The following is a 21428-nucleotide window of genomic DNA, read 5'->3' as shown; positions in this document are numbered from 1 at the left end:
ACTTGCGGAGCCTTCTTTGCGGCTTAGGCTCTATTTGTGGTGTTTGTGACAAAGAGATTGGACTCTTCTCCAAGAAGAAAATGATGAATATTATATTTTATTTCTAAGGGTAATTTTGATATTTTCAAATCACATATGATATATATAAGTGATGGTCCATTGACAATGGGTACTAGATTGTCTGTTTCTAAAATTGGGATATTGAATTGTCACGTTTTAAAAGTTCAGTACTTTCGAAATAAAAATTTATGCACATGTGTAAATTTCCCTTCAATAAATGACAGCGCGCAACTTTAATGATATTTTTGCTTCTTGAATTACTCCAACTTTGAATTGAATAAGAAGATGATGTTTATAAGAGGATTCCTTTATTTTCTGCACAGGATTTAAGCGGGAAATGGGAAATGGGAAATTGGAAGTGGACAGAAATAATCGTTCAAAGAAAACGGCTGTCCCTTGACCCTTGTCCCAACAAGATCAAATGAAAAACATAGCAGTGGTTGACGTGAATCTAAATGAAAGCGTAACTTTGATGTCGTCTTCTCCCATTCTCTGGAGATCCTTGTCCCAGTCACACATCCAACGCTTCATTCCCAAGACATGGAGATTAGATATCCACAAGAATCATCAAATGGCATGCTATGTAATCAACGAATCTGTCACGGACTCCTCTGGATCTTGTATGGAAGGTTACTCATCAAGGGAGGGATCTTTGATAGATTCTCTTCAGTCATCTCTCAAAACCTTTACAAGCCAAGGCCACCTTTCTAGGGCCTTCAAGACCTTCTCTCTTCTGCAGCTCCATGCTGCTTCTTCTCGTGACATTATCATAGAACCCCTCTCTTCTCTTCTCTTATGCTGCACCAGCCTTAAATCACTCCAAGAGGGAAAACAACTACATGCCCATATCGTTTCCTTGGGTCTTGAACAACACCTTCTTCTGGTTCCCAAGCTTGTCACCTTCTACTCGAGTTTTGATTACTTCATTGAGGCTCATGCGATAACTGAGAATTCTAATATTTTGCATGCTTTGCCATGGAATCTATTGATTGCTGCCTATGTTAGAAATGGGCTTTCTAAGGAGGCTCTTTTGGTCTATAAACAAATGTTGTGCAAGGGTATCAGGGCTGATAATTTTACCTATCCATCTATTCTCAAGGCTTGTGCTGAGGAATTTGATTTGGGTTTCGGGAGGGAGATACATAGGTCGATTGATGATAGCGGCCTTGAATGGAGCTTGTTTGTACAGAATGCATTGATTTCCATGTATGCAAAATGTGGAGAGATTGGTGTTGCACGTGCATTGTTTGATAAAATGCCAGAAAAGGATGTTGTTTCTTGGAATACGATAATCTTTGGGTACGCTTCTAAACGTATGTGGCAAGAAGCTTTTGATTTGTTTGAAAGGATGCAGATAGAATGTTCTGAAGTGAATGTTGTTACTTGCAATACCATAGCTGGAGGGCGTCTGCAGATTCACGACTATAAGGGAGCTCTTGATTTGATTTCACAAATGAGAAGTCGTTGTGCTTGCTTAGATTCTGTTACAGTAGTCATTGGTTTGGGTGCATGTTCTCGAGGTGGGTTCTTAACAACTGGGAGAGAGATTCATGGGTTTGCTGTTCGTAGTTGTAATGATAGGGTGGAAACTGTTAGAAATGCATTGATTACCATGTATTCAAGGTGTAAGGACCTGAAACATGCATACATATTGTTTCAACTGATAGAATTTAAGAGTTTAATCACTTGGAATTCCATGATTTCAGGTTTCACTTCCTCAGATCGATCTGAGGAAGCTGCCTTCATATTTAGAGAAATGTTATCAACTGGAGTTGAACCGAATTATGTGACGATTGCCTGCATTCTTCCACTCTGTGCTCGAGTAGCAAATTTGCAACATGGTAAGGAGCTTCATTGTTATATAACTAAGCGTGGAGGGTTTGAGGACTATTTGCTACTATGGAATTCTCTTGTTGACATGTACTCAAAATCTGGGAAAATCTTGGAAGCTCAAAGAGTATTTAATTTAATGAATAAAAGGGACGAAGTCACCTATACTTCTTTGATTGCTGGATATGGGATTCAGGGGGAGGGACAAGTTGCATTAAAGCTTTTTGAGGAGATGGACAAGCTTATGATCAAACCGGATCATATTACAATGATTGCAATCTTATCAGCCTGTAGTCATTCAGGTCTTGTTTCTGAAGGCCAAATGCTCTTTGAGAAAATGACAAGCTTGTATGGAATACATCCTCGATTTGAACACTTTGCCTGCATGGTTGATCTTTTTGGGAGGGCTGGTTTGCTGAGAAAGGCAGAGGAGGTCATCAAAATGATGCCTTTTAGGCCAAGCCCTGCCATGTGGGCAACACTTATAGGGGCATGTCGCATCCATGGGAATGTGGAGGTTGGGGAATGGGCAGCTGAGAAATTGTTGGAGATGAAACCTGAGAACTCTGGATACTATGTCTTGATTGCTAACATGTATGCAGCTGCAGGGTGTTGGAGCAAGCTTGCAAAGGTGCGGACATTTATGAGGGACTTGGGTGTTAGGAAGGCTCCTGGTTGTGCTTGGATTAATGTAGGCAGTGGGTTTTATCCATTTGTGGTTGGAGATAGATCAAGCCCCCATGCACAAGGCATTTATTTTTTATTGGAGGGATTGACTAAGCTTATGCAGGAGGTTGGTTACGTTCCATGTGATGAATTGGGATTAAATGCTGATGACTTTGAGGAATAGAATGAATATTTCAGATTCTTGCTCCATCAGAAAGCTTCACAACCTGGTCCTTGGGAGCCGAATCAGAATCTGTTAACTCAAGCTAAAGCATCTAGCAGAGAGATGTAGCACAAAATATATATTTTGTTGAAGTCATCCAGCTATGCTACAACCATTGGGTGATGCATTGGGACCTAAAGCTTGAGAATTTCTTGTTTTCAGATAGCACTAAAATTTCATTGATGAGGGACTATCGTTACATTTTGTTGTGTGGAGTTCCACCTTTCTGGGCAGTACAGAAACAGAAGGAACTGCACAGGAAATTGTCCAATTAGCAGTTATTGGACTTTTGGCAGCAATAATAATACTGGTATTCAGACCAGGATGATCTCTATAAGAATTATAGTAGAGAAGATGATGTTGCTTCATTGCAAAATACAGAAGAGGTATTATTTTTCACTTACTTTATATATTCAATTATATATATTATATGTATTTTAGTGTTTTGAGTGCTTTTTGATGATTTAAAATGACTTTTTTTTTTCATTTACTTTAATAATTTAAGAGATCTTGATACTGGTTGTTCATGCCCTCATTCACTTTGATACCTTTACATGTTGATGCTCATAGTAATTATTTTATTTCACATCGAACCTCTTACCAGCCTAAGAATTGGTTGTTTGATTGAAGATGATAATTTTTTTTTTCAAACTTGTGTATGATTTCAAGCAACAAAATATATCCAAAGAATAACGTTGTGTCTCTGTTTCTGCACTCTGCAGGTTTGATTCTTTTATTCATTCCCCTACAGGGTAACTTTTACTTGATTATGGAATGTCCGAATGGAGGTGATTTTTACTCCTTGTGTATAGGGGTGTCAACGGTATTCAAAAATCCGATTTTGAATTCGATATTCGACATAATCGAATCGAATTCGGATATGACTTGATTCGATTCGATAAATATCTGAATTCGACCGATTATTTAATTCTTATATATAATATATAAAATACTTTATATAATTTATATATTAAGTTATATAAATAATTTATATATTTTATATCAATAAAATATTTATTTTATATATTTATTAATTATCTAAAATAATTAATTAATCGAATTCGAATATTCGAATATTTAATCGGATTCGAATTCGGATATTAATTTTCAATATCTGTCAGATATTGAATAGAATTTGGATATCAGATTTTCTAATCGAATTCGAATTCGGATATTGCCTGATCTGATTTGAATTCGATCCGTTTACACCCCTACTTGTGTAGATTCTTTTATTCGTTCCCCTACAGGGATAACTTTTACCTGGTTATGGAATATCCGAATGGAGGTGATTTTTACTCCTTGCATAGAAAAGTTGGTTTCTTGGAGAGGACATTGCTCAAATCTATTGCTGAACTTGTATGTGAAAAATTTATTACATCGTAGTATGCTTATTCTTTTCTTGTTAGTTTACCTTATAAAAGTGACACAGTGGTTTAGGTTCTTGCATTAGTATATCTTCTTTGCCTAGGGATTGCCTATTGTAATTTGAAGCTTGATAATATATTGATTGTGCATGATGGACAAATTTATATTTATCTTTTGTGCTCAACTGTGTATAGTTGGAATGGGGCTTTATTTAATTAAGTTGAATAAAGCATTATATTTATTTCTTTTATATCTAAGCTCACGAGATATCTTGCCTTTGCACTGCTCCATGAGAAATCTTGAGTTAAGTAGGGGTGTCAATTGGACCAAATTTGGTCCATTCCAATTTGGTCCAATATGAGTACATTATAGATGGACTAGGTCTGCTCCAATCCAATGAAAACTTTGGACCAATCCAATTCAATTTTTGGACCATCCAATTTGTTCATATTGCTTTTAATTTAGATTGATTTTGATGGTGCGCGATCTGGATGCTCCTAGTTGTAGGACAGCTCGGACATCTGTCGCCAAGTAGGTTGCTCAAACTGCAAAGAAAAGGAGGAATCAGAGGACCCGGGGTGGCTAACCCGACAGGGTTGCTCTGATGCTTAAGTCAATAATGGTAATATACGAGCTGAGAGTTTGAGAAATAGGAGAGCTAGAATGCACTTAATCGTGCGTACCTTGTGTCATTGGGGTTGGTGCCTTTATATAGGCATTGTTTGGGGTAGGCTTCACGCACCGCATCTGAGATTTCTAGGAGGTCGTGCCTCACTGGTCCGAAATCCTCGGAGGTAACCGCTATGCACGTTGACCATCCTCTGGAACATTCAGTACGCGGGCCAACTTCCGAGAAACCTGGGAGTGTCGGGATTTGCATGCCGAATTTGTTGGCGAGCACATCTCGCAGGTCACCGCCTGGTCCTCAATCAAGTCGGCAAGCCCTCGAGGGAGGTTGCGCTTCGCGTTGAGGTCACTTCGGCCGGTGACGAGGTGCTACAGGTCGGCCCTGGATGAGGTGTTGCAAGCCGACCTAAGTCGTGGTCGAGGTCGCAAGGTCAGGGCGAAGACGAACTACGATCTGGGACTCCAAATCATCGCTTAGGTGGTATCTGGGTGTCGTCCAACTATTTCGAGATGCCATGTGTCACGAAGTTATTGGAGGGCCAAATCCGCCCTCATCATTTGCCCCTCACTCCCAAGCTGAGGGCAGCTCGGCGAAGGGAGTGGATTGTTCCTTTGGCCCGGAATGATTGTTTGATGAGCTCGTAGTCGTTGGTGTCAATCCAATTTGCTCCTCTGGTTAGAAGAGTCCAAGTGCTTGCAGCCTTACGCAGGACCTCATAATCTTGATTATTGGGGCACAAGAGCAAATTCATCTGCTCGAGGAGAGGTGGAACAAGTACCCTGAGGACATCTACCTTATTAGGGATGCGACCATCAAAGGGTTCTGCAATCCAATTAGGTTCCTCAAGAGCGAAGCTCATCATGCCGTCCTCAAGAAGGGGTTCTGCGTGACTGTTTTATCAGGTTGCTCCACCTAGGTAGACTTCGACGCAGTGTCCCTCGAGCTGGTTCTCAAAAGAGCAGCCAGTGAGTTCGATGCGGAGCCTGAAACCGAGGTGGAGGTCTACTGTGAAGAGATCGGCCAAGCTTGCATCTGTCATGGTGCTGAAAGCGAACTAGTCTTTCCTTTATCTCTTTTTCTTGTGCTAAATTAGTCTTCCTTCCTTCGCTTCTTTTTCTCTCTTTCATTTTTTCTTTCTTCTTCTGCACACCAATGAGGCTGAGGCTGAACGGTATGTACCTGACCTGTCTGCACACCGATGGGGCTGAATGCGAATTGCTTTTTTATTCCACCCATGCCGAAGAGATGACTAGATCTTATGTTGCCCATGCCGAAGAGGTGATTGGGTCTTATTCATGTTTAGTGCCGAGGTCGCCAGGTCGGCGGTAAAGGCAGGTTGCCAGGTCGGGGCAAAGATGAACTACTATTTGGGACTCCAAATCATCACTTAGGTGGTGTTTGGGTGTTGTCCAGCTGTTTGGAGATGCCATGTGTCACGAAGTTATTGGAGGGCCAAATCCGCCCTCATCAGATTCCAACCCAAACCTGGTCCATTGACACCTATATGCTTATCTTTGATCGAATGGACCACATATCGGTTCAATCCAACCCAATCAAATACAAATTCATTATAGATGGACCAGGTCCAATCCAATCCAATAAATACTTTAGTATTCAAACAAAATAATGAAATCTTTAACAACCGATACGAAATATGAACAGATAGGGGTTTCAATGAATTGTGTTTGGATGGCAGTCTAAATCTAAAACTAATATGGCTAATAATGAGTAAGGCTAAAACTTAACATAGGCGTGTCAATTGGACTGAATTTAGTCCAATCTAATCCGGTCCAATATGAGTCAATTACAGATGGACCAGGTCCAATCCAATCTGATGAATACTCTAGACCATTTTGGACCAGTCCAATTCAATGTCTGGACCGTTCAATCTGTTCAAATTGCTTTTAATTTAGATTGACTCCTACCCAAACCTGGTGGATTGACACCTGTATTCTTATCTTCTATCAATGCACCAGATATTGGTTTGATCCAACCCAATCCAATATAAATCCATTACAGATGGGCCAAGTCCAATCTAATCCAATAAATATTTTGGACCATTAACTCTGGGCTAGTCTAATTCAATATGTCTTATTGGTCTGTCCAATCCGTCCAAATTGATTTTGATTTGGGTGGAGTCTAACCCAAAACCGATCCATTAACACCCTTACTTCACCAGCAACTGCAGTTTAAGTGCTACAGTATCATCCAATCTGAAACTAAAACACAGATGGCTATTAAAACAGTGGTCTGGAATGTCTATGAGTCTACAAAAACATATACATAATAAAATCAACAGCTTATGTGCTGAATGTGGCATCATCATCAAGCCATCAACCTAAAGCTAAAACCCAGTCCTATTGAATCGTTCACTAAACTATGAATTTAAAACATACAAAATTTATTTTATTGGCTCAAGATAAACAGAAACCTAAACCATGAACTAAAATTGGAAATCAAAGACAGGTTCTTAATCATTCTTGTAAACATAAGAGAGAGGCTCAAATTTATACAACTTATAGGGAGTAACAAATGAAATAAATTAAGAAAGACAGTGATGGAGAGGAAGAAAGGTACCTTATTAGTTGATTAGGTGGTGCCTGTATTCAATGTGAGCTCCCATCCTTTGAAATAGAGGAATTCTTCATGAAGTTACAGTTTTGAGCAGCATCCTCTGAAGTACCGGTCAGAGATTGCGAAACTACCAGCACAAAGCAAAATTCTTAAATGAATGTAAACAAAAAATCTAGATGTTCAATAGATATAAACAAAACCTACAAAGAAAGCTCATATCCACTTGATTCTACAAATATTGAAGGCAAAAGGAAATTTGAAAGAAATTATTAAATACCAAAAAGTAATTAAAACCCAAACCACACAAAAACAAAGTCAATCAAAATTTAACATAAGGGAATCTTTGTCTCCATCCCAAAATAGCTTATCTTGTATAGATCACATGAGCAATTTGCACAACATTTTCTTATGCAAAGCAAGTAAGTTGAACAACTTTTCTCATACAAACCAAGAAAAATCAATTGAATTCAAGTAGAAATTACCATGAAAATTATCACAAATGAAAAATCATCCAAGAATTCTAGAAATTGAAAACACAGTTAACCGAAAAGCAGCAAAACTTTGTACTGTTATTATGTGGCTCTAGGCAGCCTTTACTGGCCTAGGCTCCTTTGCACTGTTATTTGATTTAATAAAATACCTTACCTTTCCAGAAACCAGAACCTATCTAACATTCCAAAAATTCAAAAGTAGATTTATATCACTAACAATTAACAGTCAAAAAATAAGTAATCATAGTTTGACATCTAGTTGGGATCATATAAAAAAAGAAAATTTTACATAAACATACCGAGAAAAAATGTGAAAAACTTGAGGACCTGTAAATCTTATTGCATCATTCCAAGAGGTACATTCTATGAGTCTTTTAGGAATTGCAGAAAAAATATGAGAAACCTCAGGAGGACCTGTAAATCTTATTGCATCATTCGGAGAGGTACACTGTATGAGTCTTAATACCATTTTCTTTCTCTCTCTCTCTCTCTCTCTCTCTTATTTTCTTGATCAATTCTCTTATCACCTTTCTTTCTTCATTAAATCATTTGCTTCCACTTTAATCCATTTGGTACTAATAGTTGGGTCTAGTGACTTTAGTCTCACAACCCACTTGTCTCTTTTTCTAGATGAGTAACTAAGATCTTATTGATTAAAAATTTTTTATTAGATTTGGAAAAGAAAATGGTATATACAATGCCTTGGACCCAGAACATTGGCATGTCCCTTCTGCCTCAATCCATTCCATTAACACTCTACTATTACTTTATAACTGATAACCCCTTAGCTCCCTCGCCACCCTAATAGCTGAGATGTTTGATCTCTTGTCTTGGTGATGCATTGACGTGCTTTGCTCATCCATTCCCTTATAATTTCATGTAGTGTTTCGTCACACCTCATAATTTATGCAACGAATTTATGTAGTTTTTTTGTTTGAATTTTGTTCAACAGTTAGTCATTAATTCTCTTTAAGGTGAAAGAGTTCTATTTTTTAATCATATGTTACTGTTTCTTTTTCTGGAGCTAATGATTTGGTTTGTCACTTGCTGGGTGATGTTGAAACAAGGCTGGGGACTAGTGAAGTGGAAGAAATCAAGGTAAATATCTGTTTGTTATTTTTATGTATAGCATAAGTTTGGCAGTTATTGTAACATTTGATTTCCCTCTATAATGTATTAAGAATTTTCAGAAATATATATTAATTTATTAGACACTAGAGTGATCTGTTCTTAGGCTTGGACTCCTTTATGTATATTTCTTTCTAGTATCCATAAACTATTGAAGTTACAAATGCGGTAGAAGCCCTTCTTGTTTCCTTGTCAAGCCTGGAAATGAGCACTTACTGAATTCGTAGACTAGTGTAGAGAAAATATAGAAGTGTGGCGTAGGAAACACTACCCAACCAAAATGTCCTAAGTTTTTTTCATAAACCTAACCACTCAAATGAAGGCATTTTGTTACTACCTTCAAAAAAAATGAAGGCATTTTATCCATTTAATACTTAGATATGGTAGATAATACTTTAAGGGATAAATACAAACTTCTATTATTTCTCCACTTCAAAAAAAATGAAGGCATTTTATCCATTTAATACTTAGATATGATAGATAATACTTTAAGGGATAAATACAAACTTCTATTATTTCTCCATTTTATGTCTCTCTCTTCTTTTTTGTCCTGAAAAGCTTTATCCATTGTTTCATTTCTCCCTTTTAGAATAAAGTTTAAATTAAATAAAAAAGTACGACAGGTAAAAGTCACTTTCTAGTTTAAAGGTTGGGTATAAGGTACAAAAATATTAGGATACAGTATTGAACAGTTCCACTTAAGAAATTCCCTAAGCCAAAAAATAAACAGGAACAAATGATTTTTTACCATATGGTTTTGAGTTCATTTGTTTAGAACCTTGGCAATTTGTTTAAATGTTTGTTAAATTATTGTTTATATCCTTTTTTCTAAAAAATGTGTTACTACATGAATTTATTCTGCTTCTATAACTAACATGTATCCCATTTTCATGACCAATGTCTAAAATGCCTTTATTTCTTCAAGGTCTTGTAATACTCTATAATTATGGGTACTGACAATCTATATGTTTAAATTGGATCGTATTACAACCAAGCATGCATGGAAGCATATATTATTGATTATATTTCTTATTTTAAATAATTATTTTGGTTACATTAGCCATTGTAACTGTGTATGCTTATGGTATGATTTTTTAAAGTTTCATTCTCAATTTCAAATGTTTCCTTTTTGTAATTTTATAACAATTCAAGGAACTCCCTTAAACTTCTACAATTTAATTTTACTTTTATAGGGAACAATTCATATTGAAATTAAAGTTTAATGGCTTGGTTTTTCTTGTCCAGAAACTGAAGTGGAGAGAAGAGAGAAGAGATATTTGAGAGCTTAAAGAGATGTTGGCGGTGCCAGCTTTTTAGTATTTATATTAGGGCGGCTAAAACATAACATATAGAGAGGGGAATTACAATAGTACCCCTACGACACTAACAGAAATAAAAACATAAAGAAAAACCAATTTATAACCAACCTTTTAACACCCCCTCAAGTTGGGACATAGATGTTGTAGAAACCACTGATGTGGTCCCCACCTCTTAAACTCCATTCTTTGTCAAGAAAAGATTAACAAATGCCTTTTGTATCACTGAGAGTGGGTAACTACACCCAGAATTTGCTATCAGCCGAACCTACTTTATCCTTCTAGGTCGGCAATCCACCCAAAAAAAGGTAACCTTCCAAGTACAACTTAGAGTGCAGGGCTGAAACTAATTGCAGCCCTAGAATTGGCGACAGTCAAGAAACTAGAATCTTGAACCTAGAACCAGTCAAAGGTCAAGAAACAAGCCAAGAACACAAATAATGGCTAGGAAAGGAGGGGATCTCTCAGCCGCACCTCTTAAAGTAACCAAATAACTATTCTTTTAATGTATCAAGAACAGTTCAGGAGGAAAAAAACTTTCAGTCGAACCTTTGAAATAACCAGAAAAGGTAATCCTTTTAATAGAAAAGATTGACTTACTTCAGCAAAACTCTGGCCGCAACCTTCAAAGATAAGTCTGAACCCTAATCTTGAGGGTTCTTCCTTTTGACTTTCTGGCTGCAACCTTCAAAAACAAGTCTGAACCCTAATCTTGAGGGTTCTTCCTTCTGACTCTTCCTGATTGCTGGTCATCCTCTGATGCTTCACCAACAATCTCCAAGACTCAGCCGATGATCCTTTTGCTGGAAATTTTCCAACCCTAGGAAATTTTTATGCAGCCGGCCATGTCAGACTATCATAAGATCTCCTATGTTGGCTTTGATACCATGTAGTCGTATGAGACTACTAACAGCCCAAGCTGTGGTGTATAATCAACAGGAAATTAAGAGGATGAGAGGAGAGAATGAGAGGAGAAAGAGAAAAGAAGAGAAGAAGATTTTGAAGGAAGGATTTCAGAAAAGAAGAGGATGCTTAATTTGCCGCCCCCCTCTTTCTATTTATATTAATTCTGAAGTAAGGATAAGACTGCTTACATGGCAAAATTAACATCCTAATAAAAGACAACAATTAAAGTCCTAATAATAGACTAAAGTCCTAATAGTAAAAGACTAAAGTCCTAATAAAAGACTAACAACTAATTGTGGACTGACACTTAAATAACTAGTAGTTGTATACGAGTACAATAGAAAGAGGTGGGGGCCACATTAGTGGTTTCTATAGATGTCAATCATGCCCAACTTGTCACATAGATCATTGTGCTGCAATGATATAGCTCTTTTGTGAAGATGTTTGCAAGTTAATCTTCTTACCTGACATAGGGGGTGCACAATTCCCCTTTGACAACCTTTTCTCTGATAAAATGCTTGTCTACTTCAATGTGCTTGGTTTTATCATGCAGTGCTGGGTTAGCAACAATGTTTATGGCTGTCTTGTTGTCACAGTATAAAGTCATAGGTCCATCAACTGTAAATCCCAGTTCACTCAATAGATTTTTTAGCTACATTATTTTAGCCACTCTATGAGTATTCAACTTCAGCACTAGATCTAGCTACCGCATTTTTCTTTTTGCTTCTCCAAGTGACTAGGTTTCCTCCCATAAAGGTACAATAGCCATTGGTAGACTTCCTATCATCCAGTGATCCTGCTCAATATGCATTAGTATACACTTCAACCTTCAAATGTCTGTGCTTTTGGAACAATAAACCTACACCTGGAAATTTCTTAAGATATCTGAGAATTCTTTTAGCTGCTTCAAGGTGAGTGGTCTTAGGAGCATGCATGAATTTACTAAGAACACCCACTACATAAGCAATGTCTAGCTGAGTCATGGAGAGATATAGCAATCTTCCTACAAGCCTCTGAAATTGCTTCACATCTTTGATGAATTCACCTGGGCAATCACTTAATTTGTGATTAGGATCAATAAGAGAATCAACAGGTTTCACTTCCAATTTTCTTGTATCCTGTAGTAGATCTAGCACATACTTTCTCTGAGAAATGAAGATACCCTTTTGTGAGTGGGCAACTTTGATTCTAAGAAAGTATCTCAAAGGACCTAGATCTTTCACCTCAAACTGAGTAGTAAGAAATCCCTTCAATCTTTGAATCTCATCTTTCTAATCAACAGCGATAACTATATCATCAACATACACTATTAGGGTGCAATTTTCCCTTCCTCTCTTTTCACAAACAATGTATTATCAGATTGACATTGCTTGTAGCCCTTTTGTTGTACAACTACCTAGAATTTGCTAAACCAAGCTCTTGGTGATTGGTTTATGCCATATAATGACATTTTTAACCTGCATACCTTTTGTTCATTACCTTGAGCCGGAAACCAAGGGGTTGTACCATGTATACCTCTTCTTCTAAATCACCATTTAGAAATGCATTCTTGATGTCCAATTGGTGAAGGTCCCAATCGAAGTTAGCAGCTAAAGAGAAGAGAATCCTAATGGAGTTTATCTTAGCAATTGATGCAAAAGTTTCTGCATAATCCACCCCATACACTTGAGTGAACCCTTTTTCCATTAGACGAGCTTTATACCTTTCCACTGTGCCATCAACCCAATGTTTCACTGTAAATATCCATTTACACCCAACCAGTTCTTTTCCCTCGGGAAGATCCACCAATTCCCATGTACCATTTTTATGTAATGCATTAATTTCTTCCTTCATTGCATCTGTCCACTTAGGCATTGAGAGAGTTTCTGCCACATTCTTAGGAGTAGGAACACTGTCAATGGAAGAGAGGAATGCCCGAAAGGAAGGTGAAATATTTTCATAGGAAACAAAATGGGAAATGGGGTGCTTGGTGGTACAAGATCTAACACCCTTCCGGTGAGCAATAGGAAGGTTAAGATCATTAGCATTGGACGTATCAATAGCAATAGGGTTAGAAATATCAATGGGAACTAAGGTACCTGGCTGGGTAGGATCCATCCCCGAGAATTTGATGGCATTGGTGATACAACTTCTAGATGCTCCACAGCTCTTGAACTTGGTTAGCCTTTATGACGACGATAGAAAACACGAAAGGGAGGAGGATCAGGTAGAGGAGGGAGCTGAATCTGAGGTAGAGGAGGACTCTGAACTTGTTTGTCCTCATGCCTACAACTCCCCCTGAGGAGAAACAGGAAAGAAAGGTTCACTCTAAAAAAAGGAGACATCCATGGAAACATGATATTTCTGAGAGATGGGATCAAAGCATTGGTACCCCTTTTGATTTGTAGGGTACCCCAAGAATATGCAAGGAATAGCACGAGGATCCAATTTCTCATGAGTGGGTGACAGGTTTTGAACAAAACAATGACAACCAAAAACACGGAGATGAATAGACGAAAGAGGAGCCTTAGGAAACAGAAGATGATGTGGGGCTTTGTACAGTCAATGAGATAGGCAGCACAAAGGATAGCTTTAAGCCAAAAACGTTTGGGGACATTCTTATGAATCAATAATCACCGAGCTAATTCAAGAAGATGACGATTCTTTCTTTCAGCAACACCATTCTGTTGTGGTGTTCGGGCACCGGAGCTACATTGGAGTGATCCACATGAAGCAAAGAACTTCGTAAGATCATTATGGAAGTATTCTTTTGCATTATAAGATTGGAAGATTTGGATTTCGGTTTGAAATTGGGTGAAAATCATTCTTTGGAAATCTTGGATAATTTTTTGTGCTTCATCCCTAGTTTGCATGGGATATACTCATGTGTACCTGGAATAGTCGTCAATAAATGTAATAAAATACTTGTAGCCACTTTCAAATGGTAAAGTAACTAGGCCCCAAATATCAGAGTGAACAATATGAAAAGGAGATTTAGATTTATTATTCTTTGAAGAAAAATGAGTTCTACAATGTTTACTCGATTGACAAGTTTGACATATCAACTCTGACACTGATACTGACTTAAACAACTTTGGAAACACAAATTTTAAGGAATAAAAGGATAAATGACCAAGACGGCTGTGCCATAAATAGGTCTAACTCTTAGACTCTGTGACTGCAAGGCCAGCCTTATTCTCTTGCAAGTAGACACCATCCACCATACGTCCTCTACCAATCATCTTCCCTGAGTCCAAATCCTGAATTACACAATAAGAAGGGAAGAAGGTTATTGAACAGTTTAAAGAATTGGTTATACTACTAACAAAAAACAAATTAATAAGGAATTGATGAACATGTAAAACATTAGAAAGTGTAGGACCAAAAGGAAGAGAAATATTTCCTTGACCAGCTATGATAGAGAATGAACCATCGGCCAGTCTCACTTTGTCTCTTCCAGAGAGAATATGGCAGGTCTGAAAGTAGGTAGACTTACTAGTCATATGTTTTGACGCTTCAGAATCAATTATCCAAGGAGAGTTAGAGGAATGAGATGGTACATGGAGAGCTGTGGCAGAATTACTTGATGTAGACGCATATGAAGTTGATGGAGGAGGGGCATCCATCTGGCGAATTGCCCTACCATAAAGTTCTAAATGATCACAGAAGGAATTAATGATATCCTCCCTAGGGTAAGAACCAATGGTGTATGTCTAAACTGCAGTAGTAGTAGGGGGCTGGTTCTCCTGAGTAGCCATGTTTGTTGTAGTGAATTTTCTTGAACCTTGCTGTCCTAACTTCTTATTCAGATCTGAACCCTGTTTCTTACTCAATTCCTGAGCCCATTTTGGCTTCCCATGAAGGTTCCAACATGTGTCGTGAGTGTGGCGAGGCTTTTGGCAATGGGTGCACCATAATTTTTCTTTGTAATCCACCATTTTTTTAGAGTCTCCCTTCTTAAAAGTATTTCCTCCACTTGTAGCAACACTTACTTTTTTCGCCAACACAATTGCATCTTCCCCAGAATTATTCATCAGGTTTGTTCTACTTTCCTCTGATTGTACTAGAGCATATACCTCTTGAACAGAAGGGAGATCCTTGCTTACAAGGATCTGCACTCTAATGGATACATATATAGGGTTCAAGCCAAGGAGGAAGGCAAAGACGCTCTGCTGAAAAACAAGAGACTTGTATGCTTTCGCATCTTCATCACACTTCCAATCTACACTCTGATAGTGATCCAACTCTTTTCAAATGGAAGACAAGTCTGAATAGTACACTGAGAGACTTCTCTCCCCCTGCTTGCAAGCAGAGGATTAACTGATAGATCTTTGCATAGTGTCTCAATTCAGAATAGGTTGAATTGGTTTGTTCCCAAATCTCATAAGCTGTTTCAGCTGATATAAAATTTCTTCTCACTTGAGGTTTCATAGACACTAAGAGCCATGACATTACCGTGCTGTTCTCTTGGTTCCATCTGTCATGCTCAGCACTCCCAGAATTAGGTTCTTTAATTCTTCCATTTATACCATCAAGTAATTTAGACCATCAAGAGGTATGACAACCATGGGGAAGGATAAATCCATACCCCCACTCAGTCCATTATGCATTGATGAAATATTGGAGGTGGCTGAGTCTTCACTATTCATGATAGCTGGTTTAGATCACACTAGAAGTTTTTGAATCTTCACCAAACAAAAAACGGTCCGACCTATCCAACTTATTTTCCCTTTTGCACACTGTTATTTCCGAAAAAAAAAATTCTGCACCAGGAAAAACTGCAGGCAGCCACCTTCTAGATCGACCACAGTACTTCAGTCACCCAGAAAAAACAATTTTGCTGCTGTTGCAGCACCTACAGGTCATCATCGACCCACAAACTACCTACTGCACTGCTGTCACAGCACACACAGGTCATCTCCGACCTACACACTCCATAAAGCTGCTGTTGCAGCACATACAGGTCACCTCTGACCTACAACCACTACCAGGATCACTCGATCCTACAAAAAAGGAAGGTACAGGTATTGATCACCTAACATCCGATTGGTTTTCCCCTTTTTTGGGTCTGTCCTGATACACGATCAGGAAACAAAATAAAAAAAAGAGGAGAACGAAGCTTGAGATCAGTCCAAAAAAAATACCTTGGTTCTTCAGAAAAAAGAAATCAGCAGCACAATGAGGAAGAAGACAGAGGACTCGGTCTCCTTTCAGATCCGATGAACGTGCTCTGATACAATCTTGTCCAGAAACTGAAGTGAAGAGAAGAGAGAAGAGGGAAGAGAGGAGAGAAGAGAGAGGAAAGAAGAGAGATTCGAGAGCTCAAAGAGATGCTGGTGGCACCAGCTTTTTAGTATTTATATTAGGGCGACTAAAACAAAACATAAAGAAAAACCAACTTATAACCAGCCTTTTAACAGTTTTCAACAAGATGGGCTTGAGATGTGGAGAATACTTTTTGTATCCAAACTCTTTCCCACAATAGGTTGCATCCAACTTCTACTTATCTCTGTATCAATTTTCAAAGTTTACCATTATGTGCAGAGCATCAGCAAGTCATCATCAAGTATAGAATCTTGAGAACCGGTAAATATTTGAATAATCATCCATGTGAACAATATCATAAGAAAATTTTGTGTTCATGATTCATCTTTAACCTTAGGGGCCGTTTGATAACAGCTGATATGGTTGATCTGAAAAGCTTATTGCTTTGACTTTTGGTGAATAAGTTTTTATGGAGGTTGTGGGATCCTTAATGGTTTAAGCTGAAGTTGGGTCTATTACCAAAAGGTCAAAGCATTATGCAACTGTTTTCAAGCAGCCCCTTAGTCTGATCTTTCTGCAAGTATTAGGAGATAAACAGTTAGAATTTGTTACTTGTAAGAATGAATCGTTGAATTTATCTGGATGGTAGCTTCTACATAATGCCATTAAACTCTTAACTTTTTAGTTTTTGGTAACATTAATCCACTTTTGTTTTTGTTTTGTTTTAGTCAGAAGTTGGAGCCAGTGAGCTCTTAAAAACATCACCGGGTTTTATGGAGCACATCATGCCACTTGTAAATTTTGCGATGACTTGGGAAAGATAAGGGAGGCTGTGAAAACATCTTAAAAACTTATCCGTGGCAGTAGTAAGTATCTTTTGCTTCATTTTTTGTGCAACAATTTAATTGATTTTGGAGGTTTGTTTGATTGGAGTGGGTTTCTCAATGTCATTGCTTGAGGTCATGAAGAAAACTACAGTTGATTCTGGCACTTTTACAATTCAGTTGAAGTATTCAATTATTCTGAATGCTGATGTGATTTTTTTAAAAGGAGAACATGAGAAAATGTACAAAACAGTGGGAAATCCCCAGAAAGCTTACAAAGGAGGAAGCCTATCACTACACAGATTTTCTAAGAGAGCACCAAGTTTAGCCAAGTCATCTGCAATGGGATTCAACTCCCTTGGGATCCAAAGCAGGTTTGCATTTAAACATTCCAAGGAATCCCTTGCCTCTGCCAAATAATGGCTCAACCTCCAAGGACCCCCTCCTTGTCCCTTAACCATTTGATGGTATTTGCTGAATCTCCTGCAATGGATAAGTTCTGGATACCCAATTTTTTTACTGTTCTGATTCCAGTGAGATCTGCCAACACTTCAGCCTTAGTGGAGTCAATAAAGCCAATTGGACCACTGAAGGCCCAGCAGATACTACCCTTTCATCCCTCAAGATATCCCGAACTCCAGCTAAACCAGGATTGCCTGCAGCACTTCCATCGAAGTTTAAAGTCATTGCTCCTTCACTGAAAGGTGCTGGCTGTCTCAAGGTAGTTTGTGGTAAGTGTGGAAGAAACAGAATAGTATGAATATTTCTGTTAAGGTCATTAATTGAGAGACCTTGGAACAACTCCAAATTAGCAGCCCAGAGATTACAGAGATAAGTAATATCTGAGATTAACTCTTCAAGGGATCTTATTGTCAAACAAGCACTTGTTTCTTTCCTCCCAAACTCCTCACATTATTGCATGTAACACCATTTGCCAGTATAGATTGCATCTTTTACTGAGGCCTGTTCTTTGCCACTGATGTAGGAAGTCCAGAATGTGCTCTGATGTAATTTTTTTTTTTTTTTTTTAATTTGAAGCCTGAAAGTGGGGGTTGCAACGAGATTTCCCCAATCAAATGCATGGGAGGATGGAGGATATTTGATACAGATTCTGAGATCATCGAACTACTGACTACTGAGTTGTTTCTTCAAAAAATTGAAGCGGAAGCTCAAGAACCCTAAATCTTTGAACCAGGATGAATTCCTAGAGATTCTGAATTTGTTTCTTGAGAAAAATAGTGAAAAGGTTGGTTTATCATGTCATGTTGATATGACTGACTCCAGTTACACCTGCCTAATGATTGAAAAGTTGGGATTTTTTTTTTCAGTCGAAATGCTACTGTTTTAATTTTGGAGCTCGGGGAACTGTTGGAAACAATAATTGTTCAAGGGCTTGTTGTTCATTCTTCTTCTAGTAATTTTGATGCAGTCTCTAATTGAGAAGAAGCGGTCAGACTTGCTTTGTCTCTGTGTCATGCATATATCAAATCTTTGGTTACCAGTTCTTAGCATATTGAAATACTTCTTGTCTTTTCCCAAACTCTGTGTCTCTGTGTCTTGCATAGTGTGGTCAGTGTGAGAAAAGAATGGGAGAGTCATGCTCTTAGGTATTGAGAAGGCAACCAGCCAAAACCTTTCTAAAATAGATTTAACTTGGCAAAGGAAGTTCCAGTCTTGCTCATGACTGCCCATGATGACTTTTCTGCCTTTGAACTCTGTTTGCATCCCCAAAAGCAGTATCCAAGCTGGGATTAAAAGCCTGTCAATGGGTGCCTTCCCTTAAATTGGTTGTGAAGAGTCTTGGATTGGTGCTGGATGATCATTTCTCATCCTTGGTGTTGTACTCTGAGTTTCATGAAGAGCTGAATAGCAAATGTACTACAGAATTTGATATGTTGCTCAATAGAAAATGTTGGTCGGATATGTTGCTTTTCATTGTATTTGTGAAGTCTTTAGCCTCTGAAGCTAGGATATGTTGCTCGATAGCTAATGTACTACAGAATTTGATAAAAGATGTTGGGCTTTGTGAAGGTGAAAAATCTGAACTTGTTTAATATTGCTTTGATACTTGTATCATTCTCTTTGTGGTTTTTGTAACATTGGTTCCAACCTTTTAGTTGGAGTGTACTGTGAACACAATTTTGGACGAATGGAAGAGATACATTATTTCAATTGTGAATCTTATACTCCTTTTCTTCTATCTTGATGTTGTTCTCCATGAATTTATCTAATGGCATATTGATTCATGACTAACTGAATAGGGATCAAATTCCTTTCTAGGTTCAAATTTGAACTTCGTCATCTTAACTTTTATTTCAGCTTTCTTTACAAACATTATTCTTCTTAAAATGAATCTGCTATTTCTCACACATCACTAGCATACTTACAAAATCTGAAACCTGCTTACCCTACTCTTTAGCCAAGTATTTGATATCTTACATTGTTCTGGACTACTGCACCTCTTGTTTTGGACCAATCTATATATATAGATAATGGAAAGGGTTGGGGTTTGGGCAACGTGTCCTCCTGTATGAGTGGGAAAGCATATCCACATGTAAGTTTCCATCTAGAGTGTAGGGGTTTCTCGAACACATGCAAGATGCTTTTTTTTTTTTTTTGGATAGGGTGTTTGGGGCACGTGTGAAGAATTTCGAATGAACACAACTTGATATATAGAAACCAAGCTAGCTTTCTCTTCTTTCTTCAAGAGCCTTCTGAACTTTCTCTATCACTCTCTCAGAAAAGTCAAACCCTCTCTCGATGAAGCAAACCTCATCTCTCTCTCTCTCTATATATATATATATTTATTTATTTATTTATTTATTTTGTGTGTGTGAAGGTCCTGGTTGATATGTTTTGCAGGTTTATGGTTATTGGAGTTGAAATGGAGGGTTTTCCCTTTAAAGCTTTTGTTCACCCCAGTTTAAGGTTTTCTCTTGTTGGTTCTCCTTCATCTGCCTCCTCTTTTTTATTTGTTCTTTTTATTTTTGTTTTGCATGGGATTATAATTAAATTTTGTTTTCAAGGAGTTTGCTTTGGGTTCAAGCATATGCTTTGTCTTCAAATTTAGTTTATAGGGATTCCATGATTTGGTCCAAGGATTTGTTGCTTTTTTAACCTTTTTATTTGTTTATCTTTCTATTTTTAAGGGCTTTGTACATTACTTTCAGGTTGGGATCAATAATTCAATATAGTTTCTCCTTCCTTTGCCTCTTTACTTTTTTTTTTCTATTTTTTTCCGTGGGTTCTTACCTTTCTTTTGTTTTCAGGTTGGGATCATTCTGCTAATTTTTGTTTTACAGGAGTTTGCTTTGGGTTCAATGAAGTGGTCAGAGCAAGAATCCTGGGCTGCCAGTCTAGTGGAAGAAGTGCAGAGGCCGCAGGAACATCTATGGAGAGCCTATTGAATAGAGCAAAAAGCATCGGTTTAGGGTTCTCTTCTGAGGAGTTAAGTACCCAGATGGCAACGGCTGTTCGAAAGCTGAATCAGGGAAAGGAGAGACTGAGTGCAGATTGCTACTATCAGGGGTGTGCCCAAGGCTCAAATGTTGCCAGCTCGGAAGGTGGTCAAACAACCCACCCTGAAACTTGCTACTTTGAAGCCGAGGGAGGAGCACATTCCAAAACCGAAACACAAACCGGCAGAGGTGAAACCAGATGTTAGAAACGTATTTGGGAGCCTGTTTAAGCAGGAGGTTATCTATGCATTAATTGTTTTTTTTTTTTTCAAAATTTTGCAGAGTTTTGTACCTTCCTTTCCTGTGTATTCAGGTGATTTCTCGGTATAGATTTCTTTGTTTTATAAGGTTTCCTTCGCTGTTTTGTTTTCAGGTTGGGATCAAGTAGACAAAACAATTCCCCTTTGGAAGGAGACCCATTTCTTTTCTTGAGTCAGGTGTGCGGCCTCTTGAAATTTGGTTTATTCAGCATTGCAACATGCATGTGTTGTCCCTTTTGGCTTTCAGATCAGGCAAATAATGGGATTCTCAGTGTGGAAGCTTGGAATTTGATGATATGCATCGTTTTTTCTTGTATTATCGCTAATTATGATAGAAAGATTGCACAACCTTTTGCTCTTTGGTTGGATAATCTTATTCAAGATGAAGTTCTGTTTAAAAGAGAACAAAGTGTCATTTTTAATTGTTTTAGCAAATTTGGCTCTTTCAGTGTTTT

General features: G+C 38.0%; 1 protein-coding gene across 19 annotated transcripts; it reads left to right on the top strand.

Moving 5' to 3' along the window:
• The first annotated feature begins 172 nt into the window (after positions 1 to 172).
• Positions 173 to 21419, top strand: LOC148852918 (Tetratricopeptide repeat (TPR)-like superfamily protein). Of its 19 annotated transcripts, none has more exons than XM_088944231.1 (7): positions 173 to 3165; positions 8905 to 8935; positions 17160 to 17297; positions 17482 to 17986; positions 18294 to 18501; positions 20558 to 20950; positions 21087 to 21419. In XM_088944231.1, exon 1 carries the CDS (start codon positions 482 to 484, stop codon positions 2738 to 2740), a length of 2259 nt encoding a protein of 752 aa, XP_088800357.1. In that variant the 5' UTR covers positions 173 to 481; the 3' UTR covers positions 2741 to 3165; positions 8905 to 8935; positions 17160 to 17297; positions 17482 to 17986; positions 18294 to 18501; positions 20558 to 20950; positions 21087 to 21419. The 19 variants fall into 19 exon arrangements, with proteins under 19 accessions (XP_088800357.1, XP_088800358.1, XP_088800372.1 ...); XM_088944232.1 differs by having other exon boundaries at positions 17391 to 17986; XM_088944246.1 differs by lacking the exon at positions 17482 to 17986 and adding an exon at positions 3502 to 3567 and having other exon boundaries at positions 17164 to 17297; positions 20558 to 20902.
• The last annotated feature ends 9 nt before the right edge of the window (positions 21420 to 21428 follow it).

This window comes from Nelumbo lutea, chromosome 5, assembly GCF_056320005.1.
Source record: "Nelumbo lutea isolate HS-2025 chromosome 5, American lotus-T2T, whole genome shotgun sequence".
Lineage (NCBI taxonomy): Eukaryota > Viridiplantae > Streptophyta > Magnoliopsida > Proteales > Nelumbonaceae > Nelumbo > Nelumbo lutea.
The sequence above is the reverse complement of the archived record's forward strand: the minus strand, read 5'-3'. Positions and strand labels throughout refer to the sequence as shown.

What these genes read in the sequence shown, in the direction of transcription:
- LOC148852918 (XM_088944241.1), top strand. Translation starts at nt 482, where the DNA reads ATGAAAAACATAGCAGTGGTTGACGTGAATCTAAATGAAAGCGTAACT.